This window comes from Eucyclogobius newberryi, unplaced genomic scaffold (assembly GCF_026437365.1).
Source record: "Eucyclogobius newberryi isolate DKJ021-1_F unplaced genomic scaffold, fEucNew1.0.hap1 SCAF_9, whole genome shotgun sequence".
NCBI lineage: Eukaryota > Metazoa > Chordata > Actinopteri > Gobiiformes > Gobiidae > Eucyclogobius > Eucyclogobius newberryi.
The window spans coordinates 8,020,234-8,043,154 of NW_027316532.1; the positions used below are offsets into that span (position 1 = coordinate 8,020,234).

Below are 22,921 nucleotides of genomic sequence, written 5' to 3' on the forward strand. Positions count from 1 at the left end.
AAGATCCATTTCACAAATGACCAAGGCACGCATGTGGGCGTTTTCTACCACACCGGCAGCAACGAGTTCGAAATGACAAAGATTTATTCTCAGCCTCAATCAAATATTTATGTTGAGGCATTCAAGTAAAGTTACTTTTTGTGTTCTGATTTAATGAATGATTTGAGCGGGGAGGGAGAGATGTTAGGTTTGCTGAAGCCTGCACTAATGCCTGTCCAGGGGTCTGCGGTTCATGTGTCAGACTGTGGCAAGATCAGGAAGTATGGAGAGAGGAGAGAGAGAGAGAAGAGAGGAAAGAGAGAAGCACAGGGAGAAGAGAGAGAGGAGAGAGAGAAGAACAGAGTGAGGAGAGAGGGAGAAGTACAGAGAGAGGAGAGAGTGAAGCACAGGGAGAGGAGAGAGAGAAGTACAGAGAGATGAGAGAGAGAAGTATGGAGAGAAGAAAGAGAGAAGTACAGAGAGGAGAGCGAGAAGTATGGAGAGAGGAGAGTGAGAGAAGTACGGAGAGAGGAGAGAGAGAGGAGTACAGAGAGAGGACAGAGAGAGGAGTACAGAGAGAGGAGAGAGGAAAAAGAGAACTAAGGAGAGAGGACAGAGAGACAAGTACAGCGAGAGGAACGAGAGAAGTCAGGAGAGAGGACAGAGAGAAGTACGGATAAAGGAGAGAGAGAAGTATAGAGAGAGAAGTACAGTGAGAGGACAGAGAGAAGTACAGACAGGAACGAGAGAAGTATAGAGAGAGGAGAGAGAGAAGTACAGAGAGAGGGAGAGAGAGGATAACAAGAGAAGTGAAGAGAAATGGAGAAAGAGAGAGATGTGAGGACAGAGAAAAAGTGGAGAAAGAGAGAGATGGAGAGAGAGGAAGGTGAGAGAAAAGTGAGAAGAGAGATATGAGACAGAGACAGATAAGTAAGGGGAGAGAGAGAGGGAGAAAGATAGACATTCCATCAGTTATTTAAAGCAACTAATGACTGCTCTATTAAAAGTCACCACAGTTAATTAACGTTCTTATTGTCTTTATAATGTCACAAGTTAATTATATTGCCATCCATATGAAGGCTACCATACTTTAATGTTCAAACAAAAGTGTTTTTGTACGTTTTAAACAGTGTAAAATCAAACCTGAATATTACTTAAATCGACTGAAAGCTATTTACGCACATCTGATGGTGAGAATGATCTGCGATGCTAAATTAGCGTGCCGCATGTGAGGCCCGACAAAGGGGTCTGTTGAGGGCAGAATGGAGCCCAAATGTGAGGCCGGGGTTAAAGGAAATGTATCCCGGCAGCAGCGCAACTCTCCTATTCTCCCTCTGGCATCCTCTGAAAGTTTAATGACCCCACGCAGAATCTGATCTGTCTCCTACTCCCCTTTATCTGTGCGCTCAACTATCTGCACACTAAGTATCCGACCTGCATTCAAGAGTTTTCATCTTGGTTTATGAAGGAAATAACAATTAATCAAATGTTTCAAAAAGTGGTGATGTTTAGTGACTGGCAGGTTTGGGTTCTCCTAAGCATTTTGAATATTATATTGGCATTTAGGCTCCATATGCTCTTAAAATGAGCGAAAAGGGAAACATTAAACAGATCTCTTATATTGTTTAATAATTGTATGATCAGATTTTGACTGATAAACTGGTGACATGTGGCTACTTACCTGTGAGGCCTGCACAGACATCTAGAACGATCTGAGTTAGGTCCCTGACATCTCGCCAACTGCAAACATGAAAAAATAAAGCACATTTTGACTTTTTTTATTTAGACTAAATGCATTTACTTCCTGGACCTATGTTATTTTCCATTTTGTATAATTTCATCATATAAAACTGCACAAACCAAGATTAAAGTCTGAAATTCAAGACTTGCTAGATGGTTATCATGATACTAACATTTCAAACTTCAAATACTAAAGAATACGCTTGTTGTTGATACCAATTTTGATACCACGATGATAAAATATTGCACTTTCTTTATCAAAGCCTGTGGTCTCATTTTAGTTCTGATAAAGCTCAAGCACATTCAAAAACTATTCATGAACAGTCACATTTAGTATCTATTCTAGCTCAAATGGGTTTCTAGTTTTAGTACTAGTTTTAGTTTGGATTAGTAATCTGATTTGAGATACTTTTCACCACTTTTTGACCACTAGATGGATCTTTTTGCAGCATAAAAGTATAATTTCATAATAAGGGATGACAAAAATATTTGGTTAAACAGTAATAATAATAATTGTGATTATTCAGGTCACAATATAACAGTAAGAACTAAAAACGATAATATTATATATATTAGTTTCTATTATGTAATTTCTATTCACTCTGGAGCCCAAAATGTACACTTAAATGTATAGTGATTTCTATGTGGCTGTTTACATCACAATAACTTGAATTTTTGCATTCAGAAAGTTTGATTTCATAAAGCTGGTCACGTAGGATTGGGACAGTAACGCATTAGAATGAAAGAAAATGAAGGATTTCCCTTTAGTTTTGTTATGTGCCAGTAATTGTGAATAATCGTTGTATCGTGACGTCTCTTCTCACAACAACTTGATATCGTGACATAATGGAGACCTATAGGATGTGCTGAAGTTTAGCCGGATGTGGAGTGAAAAGAGCCCTGAGTGGCAGCAGAAACGCTCCAACACTTGAACGAGCACTTTAAAAGGATAAAAAGACTTAAGAGCTTCCGTCACTTCCAACGAGACGCTGCGCGGCCCCAAACTCGGAGCGTGTCAGCATCTTTAAACACTGGGCAGAGGTGCGGCTGGCAGAGTGGATTTGACAGGCGCTTCACATGTAACACGTCCTCTCCATCCTCCTCCGGGACCCTTTACCCAAAGCCAAAGCCTGTTTGCGAGAGAGCCGGGGGGGGGGGGGGGGGGGGGGGCTGGTATTGATCAGGACGGTGTAAGTCTCCCACTCCTGTAGCGGACAAGCAGCAGTTTTTATGTCTGTCGGTGCATCGGAAAAATCTATTGATCGGACATTGGGCAACACTTGTCGTCAAAAAGCTGGTTTACAAAGTAACAGAGTAAGAGCAAAAAGCGTATGGATTTATTGTTATTTCTTCAGCCAGAGTGGTTGTTGTAGCTACCGGTTTGTTACAGTAATACCAGAAGAGTGTTGATTAAGCTTCTTCTGGTCACTCCGGCCCCGGGACAGACCAGTGTTCTTGTCGAATCCCAATGTTTAGAGTCCAGGTAAATAGGCCCGTTACGATCATTACTATAGCAACTCATTGTTCAGAGATGGAACAATGTATTTTGGCGCACAAAATTCATTGCGTATACATTTTGAGTAACTTCTAAATATTAGCGTTTAATTTGTTGCAGCTCATGGCGTTTAACTGTATATCGTGTAAAGTAAAAAAAGTGTTTATAATGCTTCATGGTTATTGTGTTAGTGGCTCTAATTAGTTTCAATATTATTGTTTTATCATTTATTGTGATCATTTCTGTCCTTATTGTTCAAGTCTGAAACCAAAGTCTGAAAGTCTAGTTTGAGAAGAGTCCGTGTCAATGCCTCAGGTAGACCAGGCCTATTCAACTTCAGGCCCGCGGGCCAGATTAGGCCCTCCAAACAATGTGATCTGACCCGTAGCTTCCAAAAGTAAAAACATATATTTTTCCTTGTTTACCGATTTAGCCCTGGTTTTGTACAGGTCTAGTCCTTGTTTATTTCTGCTTTAGACCTGGTTTGGTACTGGTTTGGATCTAGTTTAATGGGATAGTCCTGGTTCAATCCCAGCAGGTATTAGTCTAGTCCTAGTTTATCTCTGGTTAACTAATGGATTGGAAGTTTGAGGAGGGACGTTGGTAAAACCTTTTGTGTATTATTTTTTCACAAAAATCTAACATAGCAGTTATATTATCATTATTGAAACAGCTCTACTGTTGGAGATATTTGTATAAACTGTATCAAAAGTGGCCCTACAGTAGATGCTTTACCAATGAACCTCTTATCTTCCCTGATTGAAAGAACTTTTAAAACACAATTCAACATACCTCTATCAAAACTGCAATAATCAATAATAAGGAGTTTTCCCCTCCTCCTTTTGATTGTTTAATACACGACTAAAGCTTTTACAAAAGGCGCTGGGGTCAGTCTTGCTCCTCTGGAGACCTGGCTCTCCATTAGCTCGGCGCGCACTCGGGTGGCTCTCTCTCGCCCCTGATGATATTTGATGGGGACCATTAGCGGGACACGGGGCGCTCATCTAGGTGGTTCCACAACAAATGCCATGCGACAAGACAACAAGTGCAGAGCCACAGTGGTGATCTGAAGAGCCAATAACAAACATACAGCGCGTTGGTGACAAAGATAACAACCGCATGTAAATCAATAGAGTGCAAGGCTATAGCTTGTTCTGCATCACACTTATTGCACTTATTGTATGGGGAGTCTATAGGACAGACTAGGCTAAACCAGGGATGTTCTGTGTTTACTGTATTCATTTGGGGCATAAGAGGGAAGAGGGACAAAACCGGATTACACTGCTTATAGGTTTGTGGTGAAACAAGGCTGTAGGTGAGTTTGTAGTCAATTGAATTAATCAAAATATAACCATATATATCGTCCAAAAAATATCGGCTATAGATTTCTCTGGATTCAAGACAGTGTAGGTATTGGCATTTGTTGTGAAAAAACTCGGTTGATCTCTACAGGCCGTGCTTCCATGTTATTGAAGTTTAACAGCTTCTATAATGAAATAAAAAACTAAATGAATGTCAATATCGTGTTGCAGAAGGTTTTTAAGCACTAGGGTACATTCACTAAAGTAAATCTGGCCTGTATAAAATACCTTGAAATCAAATTCATGTGGCTGGATCAGGAGTGAGAGCTGGAGCAGAGGGACCCGCGGGAGGGGCCCCTAACATGGCAGTTGGTCTTGACAAACTCAGCTGGAGCCTGGGGAGGTTTTGGGCAGACAGAGGCAGAGCTGGAAGTGCCCCGGGGGAGACTGACTGGATAAATAGTTCACTTAGACCCTCTTGCTCTCTAAGAGGTCACCAAGGAAATCCGTGATGGAGAGGGAAAATAGAGAGGTTTTCTGGGCTCTCACAGGACTTGGCTGTTTGTATACGAGACTGCCCCATAAATACTGCACAGAATGAGCCGTACAGATGAAACGAGATACACGCACGCTTATTTTGATCTCTTTCTCTTTCAACTAATCTTTTAATCTTTAAACAAATCTAATCTAAAATGTTTGAAATATGTTTTGTATATCTAAAATTGTGTATCTAAAAATATACATTTAGTGTTCCTTTAGCTCTAACCAAAAACATTGTACTCAATTGTGTTCTTGGATCCCTCCAATAAAATATAAATGGATATATGATATGACTGGGCAAAGGTAAGACTGCGACTTACTGACAGCTTTTCACAGTGAATATACCACAATACACACATTGTATCTACTAGCAAGTAGTATCTACTTGAGTATTGTTAAGTCTAATATTGAAATCTCAAAATGAATGTTTGGTACGTGACAGTATGTAAAGTTAAAGAAGGATGACTTTGTTGTGATACAACAGTGCTCATGAGTACATGTAAAGTTAATGATAAATACATGATTGCAATAATCCAAATAATTATATTGTGATACTGAACACAACATCTTCGGGTAAATCTGATTGTCTACAACCAGTGATTGGGCTGAATTTGCTTTGGTTTTAGTCAGTGAGTCAAACAGTGCCCCCCAGAGGTAGAACATTTAAATGAAAACAAATATTGCCCATCGACTGTACCATTGCGCCAAACATTTGATAATGAATTAACAATGTACAGTAATTTGCTTAGCTGCTCTATGCAGTTAATCCTTGTTGTTTTCAATATTCAATGCCGTAATGTCCTTATTATTACCTGTTAAGCCAGTATTTTATCATTCAAAATACTTTTTATTCTTAGCCCTTTAAATGTAAGTTTAAGTATTGAACAGAAATAATCTTTGCACGCACGCACACGCACGCACACGCACGCACACACACGCACACAAGCCTTCATCAGTCTTTCATTAAACTAAATCTGGGACAACTCTGTGTCCTGTATTTACCTTTAAGGCTTTTGTTATGAATTTTCATCACGCTTCAATAGGCTGAGCAAACCACAGCACACACAGTTGTCCAAATCCTACTGTTCAAATAAGCTCCGCTCTTCACTGTTCACAGGGGGTTGAAATGTGTTGAGTTAATTGTACTATACGGAAGGTTTGTATTAATGTTTTTGTCCTCTTTTTAGGGTTCTTCTTTTTTTAGAACCACCTTATGCATAGTTTATATGGTTTCAGATAAGATCGCCTTTATTTGTCCACACAATGGGGACATTTTTTGCTCCACTATGAGTAGTTATAAATGACCATTTACCTGTGAAGGTTTATTTTCCAGGCATGTCTTATTATCAGTAGCGGCTGGTCCATTAAGGGTGCTGGGGCCAGGGCCGGCCCAAGCCTTCAGGGGGCCCTAAGCGAAAAAAATTTTGGGGGCCCCTCACCACGTCATCAGAATCAGTTTTATTGCCATTGTCAGTAAACAATTCACATATGGGAACTTTCTTCAACGCAAACAAAGCGCACCAAAACTCCAGGGCATCTGTTTGCCAGTTAGTTTATTCTCAGCACCTCACAAGCTCAAATACTGATAACTTAAATCCCACAATGCAACTTGGTATTCCGCTGACATCACCTCTACTCCCTGTACAAATAACACACGTCCCAGATGTTTTTGGGGCGTATTTGTGGGCGTTAAGGGTCTACAGCCACATTAGCACATTAGTTTAAATTAATGAACAGGGGGGGTCTGGGGACCCTCCCCCAGAGATTTTCAGACCTTTTTGGGTCTTCTGCTGCATTTTAATGTGGTCCAGCCGGCTAAAGTAAGAGTAAAATGTTGAGATTGTAATGCTATAAAATGATGATGTGATGAAACTGTGCCAGGAGAAAATGACTAAAGCCAGTTATTAATACATTATGGTACTTAATTACTCAATACAATATTGGCTATAAAAATAATTATGATCAAATTGATTAATTTTAACTGAAAATGTAAAATTAATAGTTATCCTTACTAATTTATCTTTTACAGCTCCCAACTTTTCCTTCTTGCTAAAGTGACAAAACAAGTTATATTAAATTAAACAAATGGCATAAGCATTGCTTGATTAACAATTAACACAGTGCAAACATGTTATTCCCAGAGAATGAACAGAACTAAAAGTGAAGGTCCAAACCTAGCTATTGTGAAGCGACTGCATTTCTGCAACTTTGCCACTTTTTATATAAAAATATATAGTATTATTCTATAACAGACGTAATCATAATATGTCTGTTTATTTTTCACTATCAATTTATTATAATTTATAACCAATAGTCTAATGATGCTTTTTAAATAAATTGAAATGTTTTATTGCTCTATTAAAAGTTAATTACAATATACATGTTTGTTCTGATCTGAACATCACACACTGGACTCCTGCGTGAAACAATGCTGCGATGTGATTGGCTGATGGACCTTACGTGCATAAACCTTTACGTTCCTCTCATTGCACTTTAAGAAGTCAAAGTAAAACAGACATCACGAGTCACGATTGATCGCACACATGGTGATGTGAGAAAGAGCAAACTCAAACCCGCTCATCTCTGACTGAGGCTGCACAGGGGCCCTGCACAGGGGCCCGGGACAGGGGCCGCACACTGTTCACTCCAAAGTCTCAAGTCAGAGGTTCTGGACGAGACGGCGCTCGTCCGGACCGGATCTCCGCCTCATAGTGACCTGGGGCATAGACGCCCCTCCCCGGCCTCACCTGCAGCTAACACTACCGGGCTGGTGTAAATGTTAAGCTTATTATCTTTCATTCAGACATATTATTGTGCGCGGGGCAGAGCTCTCGTCGCCTCCAGCCTGAGCGAACTAACGTGACAGAATCGTGTTGTTTCAAACAGCAGCATTAACCGTCTCTTTGTAAGATAAGTTCAATACCTGGAAAGTGTTGTTGAGTTTGCAGTTTCTTTACATCGTCAAGAAGTTTCTTCTTTCGTTTTTCGGCACCGGGAGATATATTCCTCTGGACATGAGGACCACGTTGTGTTGTGTTTATGTTTTGCTCTCGTTCTGCTCGCGCACAATGAAGTTGCCCAATCAGCGCAGGTTTGGTGTCTCGGTTGCCAGATTGTTATTACAAATAAATGTGGTTTGTGCGTTATATGTTACCGCTGTGTGCGCTGCCGCGCCAGCAGCGCTACTACACTAGTGGCGCACGCTGCGCTTGCACTTCGCATAAGACGGGTTGCCAGATTGGGGGCCCTATTAACGCCTCGGGGCCCTACGCGGCTGCTTAGTTCGCTTATAGGCTGGGCCGGCCCTGGCTGAGGCGCCGCCCCCCCGTCAATCTGCCAACTACGTAAATTTTTTGGTGTCTAAAAACAATATAATTTATTCAGACATATCTTATATTCTTATTAGTGTAAATGTTTAAAATAATAATATATATCCATATATATATCTATAAATAGATATAGATGTATACTTTGTTTGCGCGCCGTGCACTGCTGCGTAGCGCAGCCTACGTCACTTTTCTACGTAGCCGTGGGGCGGTTTGAAAAGCGCCCCAGAGCCCCATAGAAAATCAATGGGGATTTTTAGCCAATCAAATCACAATCAAAAGTGACTACGTCACTATGGCTTTCTCCATAGGAAAATAGCGACTATGGGGCGCTCCAGAAAGCGCCCTTTTGAACGTAGTAGTTATGCCATGGAGCTACACTTTTTACGCTAGAGACACAGACATGTGCACGCGCCTACGCGGAAGTGCCACACGCGCCGTGTTTTCCGTGTTTACATCTTAAAACTGCATCTACAGGCGTCTGTGACAAAAGGTACGTCCAAAACAACGAATGATCTGCTCAACTGTTTGCTGGCTTTATTTGTGTTGAAAGTGGCTGATTTCTTATCAATCCGAGCCACATGTGATCTGTCAAATTCTGTGCTCCGTTACCATGACAACAAACACGCAGTTTTTTTTAGTTTATTACTTGCATAAGCCTAACGCTAAGAATTAAGTATCGCTTAACTTCTATTGATAAAAATATGCTTTTGTTATTAGAAAACCTATGAAAGAAAGTCATAAATGACAACTTTCCATACAGCAATAATGGATGTGATGATTAAATATAAAAATGTAAAATATTACACATGTAGGTCAGGGTAACTAATGCCACTTTTTATATTTTTTGTTTGTGTTTTTATTTCCTCTTAATGTAGTAATTGCTACTCTGCACTATAAGTGACAGTATCACTGAGATTTTTTATTTGCTCTTTTGGAGTGGAAATAAAGTATGTTTACTTAATTAATTCAGTTGTAAATGTGTATTTAAGATATGTATCCATACAGTCAATGTTAAAAATTTCAATTTTGGACATTTAAAAAAACAAAAACACAGTCATGTCAAATAGCCCCCCCTATAATTTGTACCACCAGCCGCTAATAATATGTTACTACACTTCCGTATATTTTTTCTCCCCACCTCAGACCGTTTGTTATAAATCTGAATTTAGGTGCACCTTTCCCCCGAGGCAAATGTCACTGAGTGCTGTTCCATTATGTTCTCTGCAAACGCTGGGGGCCAAAAGATGATCCTGTCCTTTTGAAGGCATTGTGCTGAAAGACAGAGGAGAAATAAGCTGCTGTCATTGAGCTACCACAGAGAAGGTATGCTTAATCCTACTCCATACAACAAGCTCTATGCATCAGTGTAATTACAAGACATAAAACTGTGGGGCAAAGCGTTTTTAATTAACCATTAACTGAATGCACTAATAATATACTTTTCAGAAACATCATCCCAGAAAGTGATTGGCATGAGATAAATATGATCTAATTAGAGTAACTGTTCAGTAACTGTATTTGGAATTGGAAGTACAATTAATTTAGAAAACAAAAAAGTTCAATCTTTAACAGTTTTTCTTTAATTCAATTTTTGTCTTTGCCACATTACTCTGCTCCTTTATTTTTGCATAATTTTCTTTGTCAAAATTTAATTTTAGAAATCAAATAATGATCAGATTGTCGTGTCCGTGTAAACATAGCAACAAATGAAGCCACGAGAAAGTTAATTTGGCCATGTCCTGGATCCTGGCAATGTAATTTGGTAAATGTAAATTTCGGTATTATTATAAAACATGGGGATTTACAGATAAATATTAAGTCATATGTTGATTATTACTGAAGGGTAAGTACTTTTCTCACAGTAAGAAGGTCATGGTTCTATTTCTGGAGAACGTGTGAGGCTTTTCTGTGGCGTTTGCATGTTCTTCTTGTATCTGGGCAAGTTTACACTGAGTTGGATGTTTTGGTTCCCCTCATCAACCTACAGCAAGATGAATGGTAAGAAAGTATGTACAGACACTTCTCAAAATACAAGAATAGAAGATAATTGAACATAACTTATAGCTTTGTAGAAAAAGGTTCAGTTGTAGTCATCTGGACTCGGTTTAGAAAAAACTAGACGTTTCGACTCTCATCCAAGAGTCATTGTCAATAAGCAAATTTAGGCCGGGAACTCAGATACTATTCTGTGGTAAGTCCAGCCCAAATATCTGAGTTCCCGGCCAAAATTCGCTTATTGACAATGAATCTAAGCTAAACACTATTTGTTTAGCCGCGCCTATGACTGAAATACTTTTACCTGGTTTTTAATATTCAAAAAAACACATTAATTTGTTTTTATGTTTTTACTTATTTATTTTAACATACAGTTTTATATTCTTATAAACTGCTTTTTTTATTTTTTGTTGTTGTCTTTTGCACTTTGAATTGCGCTTTGTACAAATTGTGCTCTATAAATACATTTTATTTATTGATTGATTGATATGGGTAGAGATAGGGGGTAAGTGAAAGCAGGAGTTTTCTGACTACTCGAGCCTCAGTTGCAGGACAATACACAACATTACTCATTATAGGAATCAATAAAACTACAACTTTGAATAAACTAATGATGAGGTGTTGTAACAAAGCTAAATATAATCTAAAAAGAAGACGATCACAAAATGTATCACTTTTCAATTAGCTCCTTCTGGACAGTTCCTTGTGGGCTGTAGCCATAGACACGCTCTGGTTTAATCCTATTACACACGAAGCACAAAGGGCTAAGAGGTTTAGCCACAGTGGCTCACTACACTCAATCTCGCCCCTGTCACTCGCCTTTGGACAGACACTGGTTTTGACAGCGACACACAGCAGATTCCCTGTCTATTGTCTGGCCATAGATTGACGATAAATATAGCATAAGGATGAATGAAGCGCAGGTGAATGACGTGATCCAGCGATGGGTAAGTCAACAGACATCTCCATATGTATAATGCGGCTCATGACAGACGTATGCTAACACAGCTCCAGCCATTCACAATCTTTACTGCAATGTTAGCAATTTAACAAAGTGAGTCAGACTTGTGGAGCCCGTATGCAGCTGTTACTATTGTGCTCTAGGTTACATTGTCATTAAACTGACACTAGGCAGTGTGGTTTGATTAAAGGTGCACCAAGTAACTTTTCTAGTGGGGGTTTGTCACATGCTCGTTTCCCTGGAGTTGCTATGGCTTTGCTTAGATTAGAGGTGTCACATTTCTTTGCACCATGGTCTTGGAATGATTTACAAAAAAAAGGTTGAATTGGAATCTTTAGTGTTCCTTAATAAGTTCAAGAACATTTTTAAAATATATGTATTTTTTTACAATGTAACATTTTGTGACTTTCTGTACAGAGTTGACCAGGTCTCACTTCTGAAACTTCCTGGTTGAATAAAGGCATACAAAACAAATCTCATCTTATTTAACGACATGTGCTTTTATTGTAAATTAAAAATACCTTGAAAAACATGAATTCCAACTGTGAGTAGGCTCGACTCTCCACAGATCTGATCTGTATCCTGACCTGGGGGCGTTACTTGCTTGTCTCCAAGGTAAATGTAATGTCATGCTGTGGAATAATATCCACGCAGACAAGCAGGTGGCGAACTGTCCACCAGAAAGGTTACATAGTGCGGCTTTATCTTTCCCCCGTTACTAAATGACATACAAAAACAAGGTGTCACGTTTAGCTAAAAATGCTTATGCTTCTTTCAAAAATAAATAGCGAATATTTAAAGCAAAATGTTCAACTTTGATCATTTCTGTTTGTAGAGAAACACTCCCGAAGACGACCTGAAGCCAGAGGACTATCAACATTTCCAGAGTATTGGAAAGGCCTGTCTCTCTCAGGGGAAAACCACACAGTTACTTCAGTTCATTCAGGATGACAACAATAAGGTATTTCACACTCACTAAAACAAAACAACTAAAATAATCTACTATACAGTTAATTGCCCTCTTGAACTAAATTGAGTACGGTATATACCGGTATAGGTCTCTATTTAATGTGACTCTATGCTTAAATTTTAAGGAAGAAAGGTTTAATAATATTTCAAATTTAATAAAATAATATTTTCATGTGTAAAAATGACCAAAATTGCGGACATAAAATCTGAAAAAATTATAGACCCATATTTAATGGTTTTGCCTAATCTTTTGACATATTAGATAAAATGTAGGGGCTTTAGGATTTAGGAAAACTTTTGTGAACTCGATATTAGTGAAAATGTGCTCAAAAATATTTGTAGTTAAAAATGTATTGTTTGTTGTTGCATTAAGCTTTAAAGCTGATCTGTATGTCACCAAAGGAGAGAAATGCATTTTCAGAAAATAGCTTTTGAAGTCACAATGTCCTATTAAAATCTATGGAGGAAATCAATAAAATTAAACAATAAAAATGTTTGCGTAGTTGACATAATTAGCATAGCATAGTATCAGGTGGATAAACTATTCTACTATATTGTTTTTCTCTTTCTGTAACAATCAATCATTCTCAATTCTCTCAGTGTTTGATTTTTTTCTTTCTCACAAATGTTAACAATGACTACAGCATAAAACAGTTGAATGTTCCTCTTCGTACAGTACATGTGCTAACTGTAAACACCAGGTAAAATGTGTGAATCTGTCAAAACTACGGGAGCCTCGAGGGGCCACATCTCCAGTGAAGCGCACAGCATTAGGGCTCTGAACGCACACACTCACCCCTGACCCTGAGGTGTAGGGAAAAACAAGCAGATATCAGTCAGATTTCTCGCTCCACTGAGATCACGCCTCTGTTTAGGGCTCCTTTAAGTGCCCTTGGACGTCCCTAAATAAAACCATAATGTGTCCGAGGACTTGGAGAGGGAACAAAGTAATCTCACGGGTTTCAATTGATTATTAAATAAAGCACTCATTTCTAAATAATAAATTACATACGTAGATAAAATGGTATATCCTCTAGCTTTGATTACATCACCCATTCACTGTGGCATAGTTTCAATAAGCTTCTGCAATATTAAAAGATTTTTTTCCTTGCACCGTTTTTTTTCACACTTGATCTTGTGTTGATGATGAGAGAGTGACCCATGCACAAAGCCTTCTCCAGCTCGTCCCAAACACTCTCACTGAGGCTCACATCTGGAGTACATTAGTTTATGCTTCTCCTTAGATGTTTTCTCTGCTCGATACCAATGATTCGACCCTTCTCAAACCCACTGACATCTTTTCCATGACAACGGGATGTCTTTCCACATGGTTGTTTCAGAAATGAGAAGCTGTTCACTGCATCAGTCAGGTTTAAATACTGTGCATCACCTGCAGCAGTTAGGCTCCACCTACTGTATTTGTTAGTTGAATCCAAGACACTTTTTTGGTGGGACAGGCAGTGTACTGAGTAATAAACAAAACTACAAAATAAATACCAAATCTGAGTCTTATTTCCTCGTGGCGTGGACTGCCGATTTGTCCTGCCACGTATCAATCATAAAACACACCTACTGCTCACCTGCAGCCGCGTGTGGCTCGTCCCCACGGTTCCGCGTGTCTAAGCGCATTGATCTATCATAATATAGTTCCCTCAGTGTACGGGGCAAAATGAAGACGGAGAAAGACAGATCAAGCTGACTCAGAAGTGGACAGAAATCTACGGGAGACGAGCGATGCGATGCGCTCCGTTGCGCTAATAAACAAACGCACGTGTGTGTTGTATCAGTCCACACGGGGGAGTACGCATGCGCACTTCCGCCTGCGTTCTCAAATCGCCGAAAAAATCGTCCATTGCGCCTTTAAATAAAGACTGAACTGCTCTGAACTGCGCCTTGCCATTTTTGCTCCCATTATTTTATTTTTAAATAATCTTATTGGAATGTTTGTTATCTTCTGGAGTCAACTTTTTAAAATATATAAAAGATAGTATGTGGGCGGGGCTAGGGGGTAGGTGTTATCTGAAATTTTGCACGACTACTCAAACATGTGTACTCAAATATGCATGAATCCCTCAAAAAACTCTGAGTATACTTTTGATGAGGGAGTATTTTTTAACAGGAATATAGCAAGTATTATGAAACATCTTTTGTGCTTTCAGGTGATTGTGAGGTTTATGGGCAACACTCTTCTGTCTCCTCTGCTCCATCAAATACTCACCAAAGAGAAGGACTGTGATCTGTGTCAAACTGCATTTACATACCTGACCCAGGTCGGTGCGAGCTAAGCATCATGTCAGCTTTTATGCACTCACTTATCACATTACAATACCTGCTTGTGTTTCAGAGCTGCTGTCCAAACAGGGCCGTCCACAGTCTGTTGGAGCTCATCAAAGACACAGACCCAGGGGCCATCTCTGAAACCATCCTTGTTCTCACTCCACATCTGCAAACAGGTCAAAATAAGTCTGGATGAACATTTAAACTCTAAAATGTGTTTTCACATGTTTTGCTTTATGTAAATTTGACTTGGTTATTGCTATTATTGCTGATGTAGATATGGTTCAGGTGAAATGCCAACAGAATGTTCAAAATTACAACTTGGAGGCGACTGGAACAAAAAATGAGATACTATGTTTAATTTCCAGAATAGAATAAATGTTGGTAGTAAAAGAATGGAAAAAAATACAATGATTTCAGACCTCCAAATTATATTCAAGCTTCATAAAAAGTATGACATCTGCAGATAAAATTAACATTTAAGTAGCTGTCCAGTAAAACCTATAGACAATTCATCCAAAAAGCTAAATGTCTATCATAATCTCATAATAAATAAATACAATTATAAATGTCTGGTATCTGGTTTTATTTTTTTAAGTGGTTCAGGTGAATGTGTTTTTCTTTTTTATAGAGAGAATCAACTCCAAAAATAACTACAATGTGCTTGGAGTTACATAACAGCATAACCTTATTCCAAATTACTCTATTACTTTTTTGCAGCTTTTTGGTTGGTTTCTAATTTCAAAACCACAATCTCCAACACCTACATTAGTACTGTATGCAGTTATTTGGCTCCCCCTGGTGTTCACTGTACATCACTTCACTCTCAGCTTTATATTTTCCCAGTTGTGCTGAGGTTAGATGCAGAGCAGGCAGCCTCTCTGGGCGGGTCCTTGTCCTCCCTGCACTCTCAGCTGTCTCGCCTGCCTGTGCCCTACATGGCCGAGCAGGAGCAGGGCGACCCCTACGGCCTGGGACGCTGCTGCTCCGCCCTGACCACGTTCACCAAGCCCTTTGTGGAGAAGGTCAAACTTAACAGCAGCAAATGGGTCGTCACCAAAGAAGACGAGGCGCTCAGAGTGGAAATACTCAAGTTGTAAGTTCTGTTGTATTAGCATTTATGTTTTGCTTTGTAATGTGGCTGCTGGCAACAAGAAGGGAGAAATTTGTGTTAGGACTGCACCTAACTATTAATTTAGAAGTCGACTGGATTATCTTTTAGATTGCTTGGCGAGTAAATTTCAATTGAACTTTGAGACATTCTAAATGCATTATCAACAAAATAAAGGTTGAAATATGGTGACTGAAGGCTTTACAAATGTACAAATTATGTAAAGCATATTATTGATGAAAATAAGAAATTGTTAATTTTTTGTTGTAAAAGTGTATTTTTGTTCGTGTCTGTATAGTCCATCTAATGATTACAATCATCAAAATATGATTATTTTTTAAGGTCGACTAGTCACAATTTAGTCAATTTGCAGCCCTCAATTGTGTAACAAAAAAGGAAGAGAAATTAGGAAGTAAGACTACAATAGCTGAATAAGTTCTCATACATTGGATGAAAAGGAAGAATAGCACAAAAATAACCTTTAACGTACATTTTTTATTTTATGCATGCGTATATTTTTCTATTATTATTTATTGCTGTATGTTGCACCCTAGTTTTCCTTTTTCTGATTCTGAATTCCTGTTTTGGACATTTGCACAATTAGAATGCGTAATATAAAAAGAGACAGAAATGTCCAGAGTAATCTCCCAAAAAACAAGGGCATATAGTTCTGCCTTTGTGTGGTTTATTTTATGGCCCATTCACATTTGGAGCAATACTTGACCCTCAACCGCACTTTAAGTACAATCCTAAAGCATTGTTAAAATATTGTGAGAATTCTAATACAAAAACATGTTTTTTAAAATATTCTTTCTCAATATCGTCCATCCTTAATTTCTTATCAGCTTCTACCTCTCATTACTGCAAAGATTAAAACAAAACCCATTGAAGTCTTTGTGCTTTTGTCTGTTTACAGCTGCATGAGGAGTCTGAGGGAGCCATTACTTGAAGCTCAACTGGAGAAGAACCGTGGATCTGCACTTTGGCTGTTTGCAGACGACATAATGGTATAAACACGTCCACTCTCACGGCTTTATCTGACGTCTTTGGCTCTAACTGTAACTCTTTGCTGCAGCGGACACTTTGTGAGGCCCTGGAGCCACTTCCAGACATTTTATTTTTCAACTCTTTGAGGAAACACGTCCCGGACAATGATCAGTCTCTGGAGTCCCGAGCGTGTGTGGCCTACCTGCTCTTTGTCCTACAGATCACGACAGACAGCTTTCCGGCAGTTTTCAGGTGAGAAAAAAGATGTTTCAGCGACAAAATACTAGTAAAAACAAAGCAAAAATGTTATTAGCCAAACTAACACTGTCATAATGATTATGATTTGTTTTGCAGCCCCATTTTTATTCTCCAGTGCAACATGCAGTTTATTGACCAAATGCTTCATAGGTAAATGTGTTTGATGTGATTTGTGTTGCTATTCCTATACAGACTATACGTACCGTTAAATATGTTTTTATTTTATGATTACAGCAAAAAAGAATCCCACATACTCAAAGGACTGGTAAGAAAACAGCATAATGTGTGAAATCACTGTGGCTTCTGAATTGAGGTCTATAGTCTGGCAAATGGCAATTATTAAAAGTGTTTATTGTTTGTTGTGTATCTGGAAATTACCATTAAAAGCCATTTCAATTTGATTTTAATAAGACAAAATAGAAGAAGAAAGAAAAAGAATTTTACTGCCCAGCCCTACATAGACCCATCTTGTGTTTCAGGCCCTTTACACCAAGAGCTTAAAGACTGTTGAGGATCGCAGTCTCTCAGTGGAACTACTAGAACTCAGCATCTTCTGCAGTGTTTCACAGGTACAGTACGTTCAGTGTCACAGTAATAGAAAAAGAACATCTGTACTTTTTATATCATCGTCCTTTCCACTCTTTTTAAATGTCCAGAAACTCTGTTGTATTCTTCGAGAGTGTCCAATTAAACATCTGGTAAGCAATCAATAACTTAGTACAGTATTCATAAAAAGCTTACCCCCAAAACAAATGAGTTAAGTAATTAAGGACATTTATTTTTTCTAGAAAGAATCCGCACTCCAGATTTTACAGATGTTCATCGACAGATTGGACGCTGAAGCCAAACACAAGTTTTTTAGGTAAGAGAAGTTCCACCCAAGAAAATATCTGGCTTCCGAGTACCACCAGGTCTAAACCGGGTCTAAAACAGAACTGTTCTAGGTCTAAACTATGGCTAAAAGAGAGGTCTATAAGGACGAATTGGCTTTACTTTTTTTTAAACCAGGCCAAACTCAAGACAAAACCGCAGATTTAATTGACTTTATCTTCAGCAAATATTTCAACTGCAGATGAATTCGCATCTCACGTGAAGGAGCCCACGTACCACCAGTGGTACACGTACAACAGTTTGAGAACCACTGCAGTAAAGCTTAGAATGGAACGTCACAAAAACATGTTTGTTGAAACTGCACACTGTCCAGATGCATGGGGCCAAAAGAAAAGAAAAACCTAAATAAGAGCCTTGGAACAACTCGATAAACTTCTCATTGTCCACATCGGTTTAACTTTAGGCCAACTGAACATTCTATGATGTGTAACGATCTAATTTGAATCTGCTCAGTTTAGTTATTACTTATATACTATTCCCCCCAAAAAATGGTATTGAGTTGATAGTTGGTGTGATCCAGGAGTGTTCCATCATAGAAAGAATCAGTTATAATCAATCAAGACGTCTTATTCAAGTGAACTGAATTACCCACAAAGCAGTTCATTTTATTCCTTAGCCTAATAAAAAGTTAATGAAGTGTTCTTCTACAGATGTATGTTGAAAACCAGCAACCACTCAGGCATAGAGGGCTTCATAGTGAAAAACATTAGAAATGAAGTTGAATTCTCCTTAAAGGTAAAGACAGTTTGGTCTCGTCTGGATGTACTTTGAATAAAGCTGTATTTTGGTTCCGCAGTCAGGAAATGAAAATGAATGGTTCTTGGGACCTGAGCTTTCTCCTCTCTTGGGGCTAGTGCTGTGTTTGCCTCAAGGTCCAGAAACAGACCTGCTCAACAACATGGACAAGTAAGTGACAAAAGAGAGAAGGTTACAGATACTTATGGATACAGACTAGAAAAGGTCACAAAGTTATAGGGCAAAAAAGTTGCCTTTTTCTTTTTCAGTAACTGTAGTTTGGAAAATGATATTAAGAGATTGGATTAGACAAGATTAGTGTTGATTATGTGAAAAAAGCCAATATACATACTATTCGAGAGAAATTGCTTCAGACTGTGCAGTGAGCATTTTGTTTCAGGAGATAGTTCAACACATTAAACTGCTGCTAAACGTTATTAACCTACTTGCACACTTAATGTTAGCCTCATTTCAGACTGTCCAGGTGCTATATTTTAGGATCGGACACAAAGTGGGTGCCTCTTGAAAGCTTTGAGGGCTGTGAATGAAGCTTACACGTAATTGTAAAGTTACGCGCTGCTGTAGATAAAGATCAAGACCCAACACTTCTGCCTTCTTGAAGTATCAACCCTTTTGATCTTCAGTGAGATGCATTCATTTCTGATGTAGTATCATGACTAACCGTTCTCAAAATGGCAAAAATAAACAAGTCATGTGACAGAAACCCATAAATACAGTAGGTACATGGGCTGAGCGATGGAGCTCATCACTTTGTTCTGGAAGTACATTTTTCCCCCATTGACTTAAAAGAAAAACAAATCCTTTCATAGTTTACTGTGGGCTAATCAGTTATTAGGAAACGAAACACCACAGATTTGAAGTTTTAAACATGTTTTTTGGACAGTGATATGAAAGTTTAAATATTATAGTGTCATTAAACTCCTAATATTTACAATTTATTTGAAAATTCTACTGTAAATTGCACTATTTTTGTAGAAAATGGCACAAACTAAAAAGTATGTATTGTTCATTGTTCATTTATGTTTAAATCAATCCCAAAAGCCATGAATCAATATGGCACAAAAGCTAGGCCGCAGCTCATGTTGCAGATTAACTTGTGTGTTTGTGTGTTAATTCCTTGTGAATAAAGGGTGATATATTTTCTCGGTTTACCTAGGATAATGGAGAGCCTTAATCTTCTGCGTTACCTTCTCATTCGAGGAAAAGAGTTAACGATCCATGTAAGTTCAATCCCATGTCGGAAATGCTTTTGTAATCTTTCAGGTGGAGGGTCCAGAGTGGTTTAACGTTTGTGTACTTTATATTTCAGACTGAAGTGTGGGCAGAGCTGTGCAGGTTGAGGGACGAGTATCTTAAAATGCTGCAATTTTGTCTCAGATTATCCAGAACGTACTACTCCTCTCAACTCAAATCGCTGCTGGAAGACTGCAAACTGAAGGCTCAAGGTTTGACTGCAAACTGTTCAGACCTGAGTACACCCATGGAAGAAGTGCACAGTCAAATAAGAAATGCTTTTGGATTTTTACTAGACCCAGTCAAGTTTGTAAAAATCCTACAATTGTTTTACAACTCTGAGTTTCCCTTTAAAATACAAGAGGACAAGCAGGACAAGAAGTTATTATTACGTATTTAAAGTTACCAATATTACTCTGAAGGATACTGTACTACTCAGACTAAATAGGAATACTAACTGAAAAGTAACCTGCGCCCCATAGACTTCTTGACAACAATCTGTAGGAAACTCTGTAGGATAATAACACTTAAAATATAGCCGCAAGCGGCAATGATCGGCCCTCGCCACGCCGCCGCCACACCGCCGCCACGCCGCAAGAGGAGGGGGCGCTTACGCGCCCCAATTGTCCTTTTATTACGCTAAACATAACTAAACATTTAACCTCCATATAAAATCTGTAGGGGGCGCTGTGGCGCCAAATTAATTTATTTCACTTCAAGTAGGTTTAGGGCAAAGAGTTTAACAACTGATTCTAATTTGACGCAATTCGGACTTTATCTGCGCAAACGGCAGAAATTTTAAATATGGGAGATTTCTGAAATTCTAGCTACAGTTTGCGGCTTCGCCGCACAGAGACCGTGACAGGTATCAATGTAATTTGGATAACTTTTGATGTCCCACTCCTCAGTAGCATTTTCACCAAATTTCAGCTTTTTAGGGCCAACGCCCTGGGAGGAGTTCGTAAAAGTACGACGTTTGGAAAAACTCCGAAGTCATGTTTAGCCATTTTTGAAGCAATATGGCCGACATTTGGTTGGGCGGACGGCGTTGCCGTAATAATATTTTTTACTTCTCTTGTCACCATCTACCTCTGCGCCAAATTTCATGATTCTACGATCAGATTTTTTTTGGGTCATTTCCCATCTCTCAATGCATTTTTGGTACATTTGGGGGCGCTGACGCGCCAATTTTTTTTATTTTAGAAAAGGGAAATAGCCAGAATGTAGAGAGGCACGATTTTTAGAGATGTGAACATTTTTGTGACTTTTCGTCAATGTTCACTGGGTGAAAAATAGGGGGGTTGGTCCCGAGAAGAAGAAGAAGAAAGAATAATATTCCGATGCGAAAACAATGTTTCCCATTTTTCAAATATCATAAACTATACATTTTCGGAAAGCGCTCGCGCTTTCCTACCTCATGGTGTGGGTCCCTGGTCACTGACGGGTACTTTCGTTAATTTTGAGTGGGCTCCGCCCACTTTGTGTTTTTGGCCCTCTAAACAGTAATAATGTTCAATTTTTGCATTACATGTTTATATGCACGGAACATGCAAGAGATGGGGAACGTATTCGTGAGCTACTTAGGGCAAATGAGTGCTTTATATGGGGATGACGACCGCTTTGCGGTCGTCATCTCAATGTAAAGTGCTCGTTTAGTGCGCACTTTTGCACGGGCTTCGCCCGTTTACAACGGTAATATTCCATTTTCCTACTACTAATTAGTATGCACGGGGCGTGCATGAGTGAAGGACGGCGTTAGTGAGTGTTTGGAAGTGGGCGAGCGCTTCGCGCTCGATTTCGTGCGCACTTTCGCAGCCGTGCTTTGCACGGCCTTACGAGATTAATAGGCCTCTCGCCAGCTTGTGGCGCTCGGGCCTAATTAAACTCATTTGGGCTTAGTTTGAATAATGTTTTTGCCTATATTTTTCTCTTGGTGTACTTATTGCCAATATTAAAAGGTCTCTTTTTTACTGCTGCCCACTCTAGAGGCCAGAGCTGCAGCGCGAGACAAAGCATTACTTCAGAAAATCAAATTGAAACAAGAGAAAGTATCCAGCCTGTCTCCAGAGGCCCAGCACCAGGTAAAGAAACGTGAATGTGGTTAGTTCCTGTCAATGACGTTATGCAAAGCTGCACCGATGATAAATGTCTGTATTTTCAAAGATAGTTATTTTTGTTTGTTTGTTTACCGAGTCCCCCTGATGATAACTAATGGATAACAAAATGATTTCCATCTAATTACTATAACATCATGGAATTAAACAGAACAGGGCGTGGTATTAGATTAGCGTTTATTCAGGACTATCAAGAGTTTTAACAATGTCCTTGTATTTTAAGCCAAGATTAGAATAGAAATTGATTTAGCAACATTTTTTTATCACATTTTAATTTGAAAAACTTACAAATAATATAAAAATGATAACTCAAATTGTATATAAAGATTCCTTAAACTGATAATATAATTTGCCGTGTCGTGAACATGCAACGTAAAGCGCAAACAAGCAGACATTACAAAATAATTACAAAATGTCTAATATTTGGGTAAATTGTGGGTATTATTTGGCTAATTTGTCAATACAAATTCCAAAATTGCAATTTGAGGGCACAAATCTTTAACCCACATCATCGGGGGGTGTCACTATATATTAGCTGCTGTGAGGGCTTTTGTTTGACTGTGTTCTGCTTTTATGTTTCAGGTTTTACAGAGTGCCATGGTAACCTTTGATCTGATGGAGAGCCTCATTATCCGCATTGAGGAGATTACAGCAGAAAGAATCACGATTTAAATGTTAAAAATGTTGAAATAAAACTGTGTGTTATTATTTGCTGAAATCATTCTTCCTGGTTTTACAGTCCTTGATCATTTTTACAACCTCCAGTTGAGAGGCCAAGAAAGAGGAGAGGAAAAGTGAGAAGTCAATAAGGAACTGAAGATGAGGAGGGAAAAAGACACTGCACATCCAAAACCGCTAAGGAATCAAAAAGACTTTTAAACAAAAACTATGATTATGATTATTGACCATTTTATTTTCGCAACCATGAACAGAATAGAATACAACAAAATTGAAAAATGCTGCTCAAACTGACTTAACTGACTTA

At 38.8% G+C, this 22,921-nt stretch overlaps 1 protein-coding gene across 1 annotated transcript; it reads left to right on the forward strand.

Moving 5' to 3' along the window:
* Nucleotides 1-11,166: 11,166 nt before the first annotated feature.
* Nucleotides 11,167-22,668, forward strand: LOC140353787 (glomulin-like). Its single transcript, XM_072438527.1, has 18 exons — nucleotides 11,167-11,326; nucleotides 12,176-12,301; nucleotides 14,469-14,579; nucleotides 14,654-14,762; nucleotides 15,433-15,682; nucleotides 16,614-16,704; nucleotides 16,773-16,936; nucleotides 17,039-17,092; nucleotides 17,177-17,207; nucleotides 17,422-17,511; nucleotides 17,599-17,640; nucleotides 17,731-17,804; nucleotides 18,484-18,568; nucleotides 18,630-18,739; nucleotides 19,746-19,809; nucleotides 19,899-20,034; nucleotides 21,809-21,903; nucleotides 22,519-22,668. Exons 1-18 carry the CDS (start codon nucleotides 11,288-11,290, stop codon nucleotides 22,606-22,608), a joined length of 1,761 nt encoding a protein of 586 aa, XP_072294628.1. The 5' UTR covers nucleotides 11,167-11,287; the 3' UTR covers nucleotides 22,609-22,668.
* The last annotated feature ends 253 nt before the right edge of the window (nucleotides 22,669-22,921 follow it).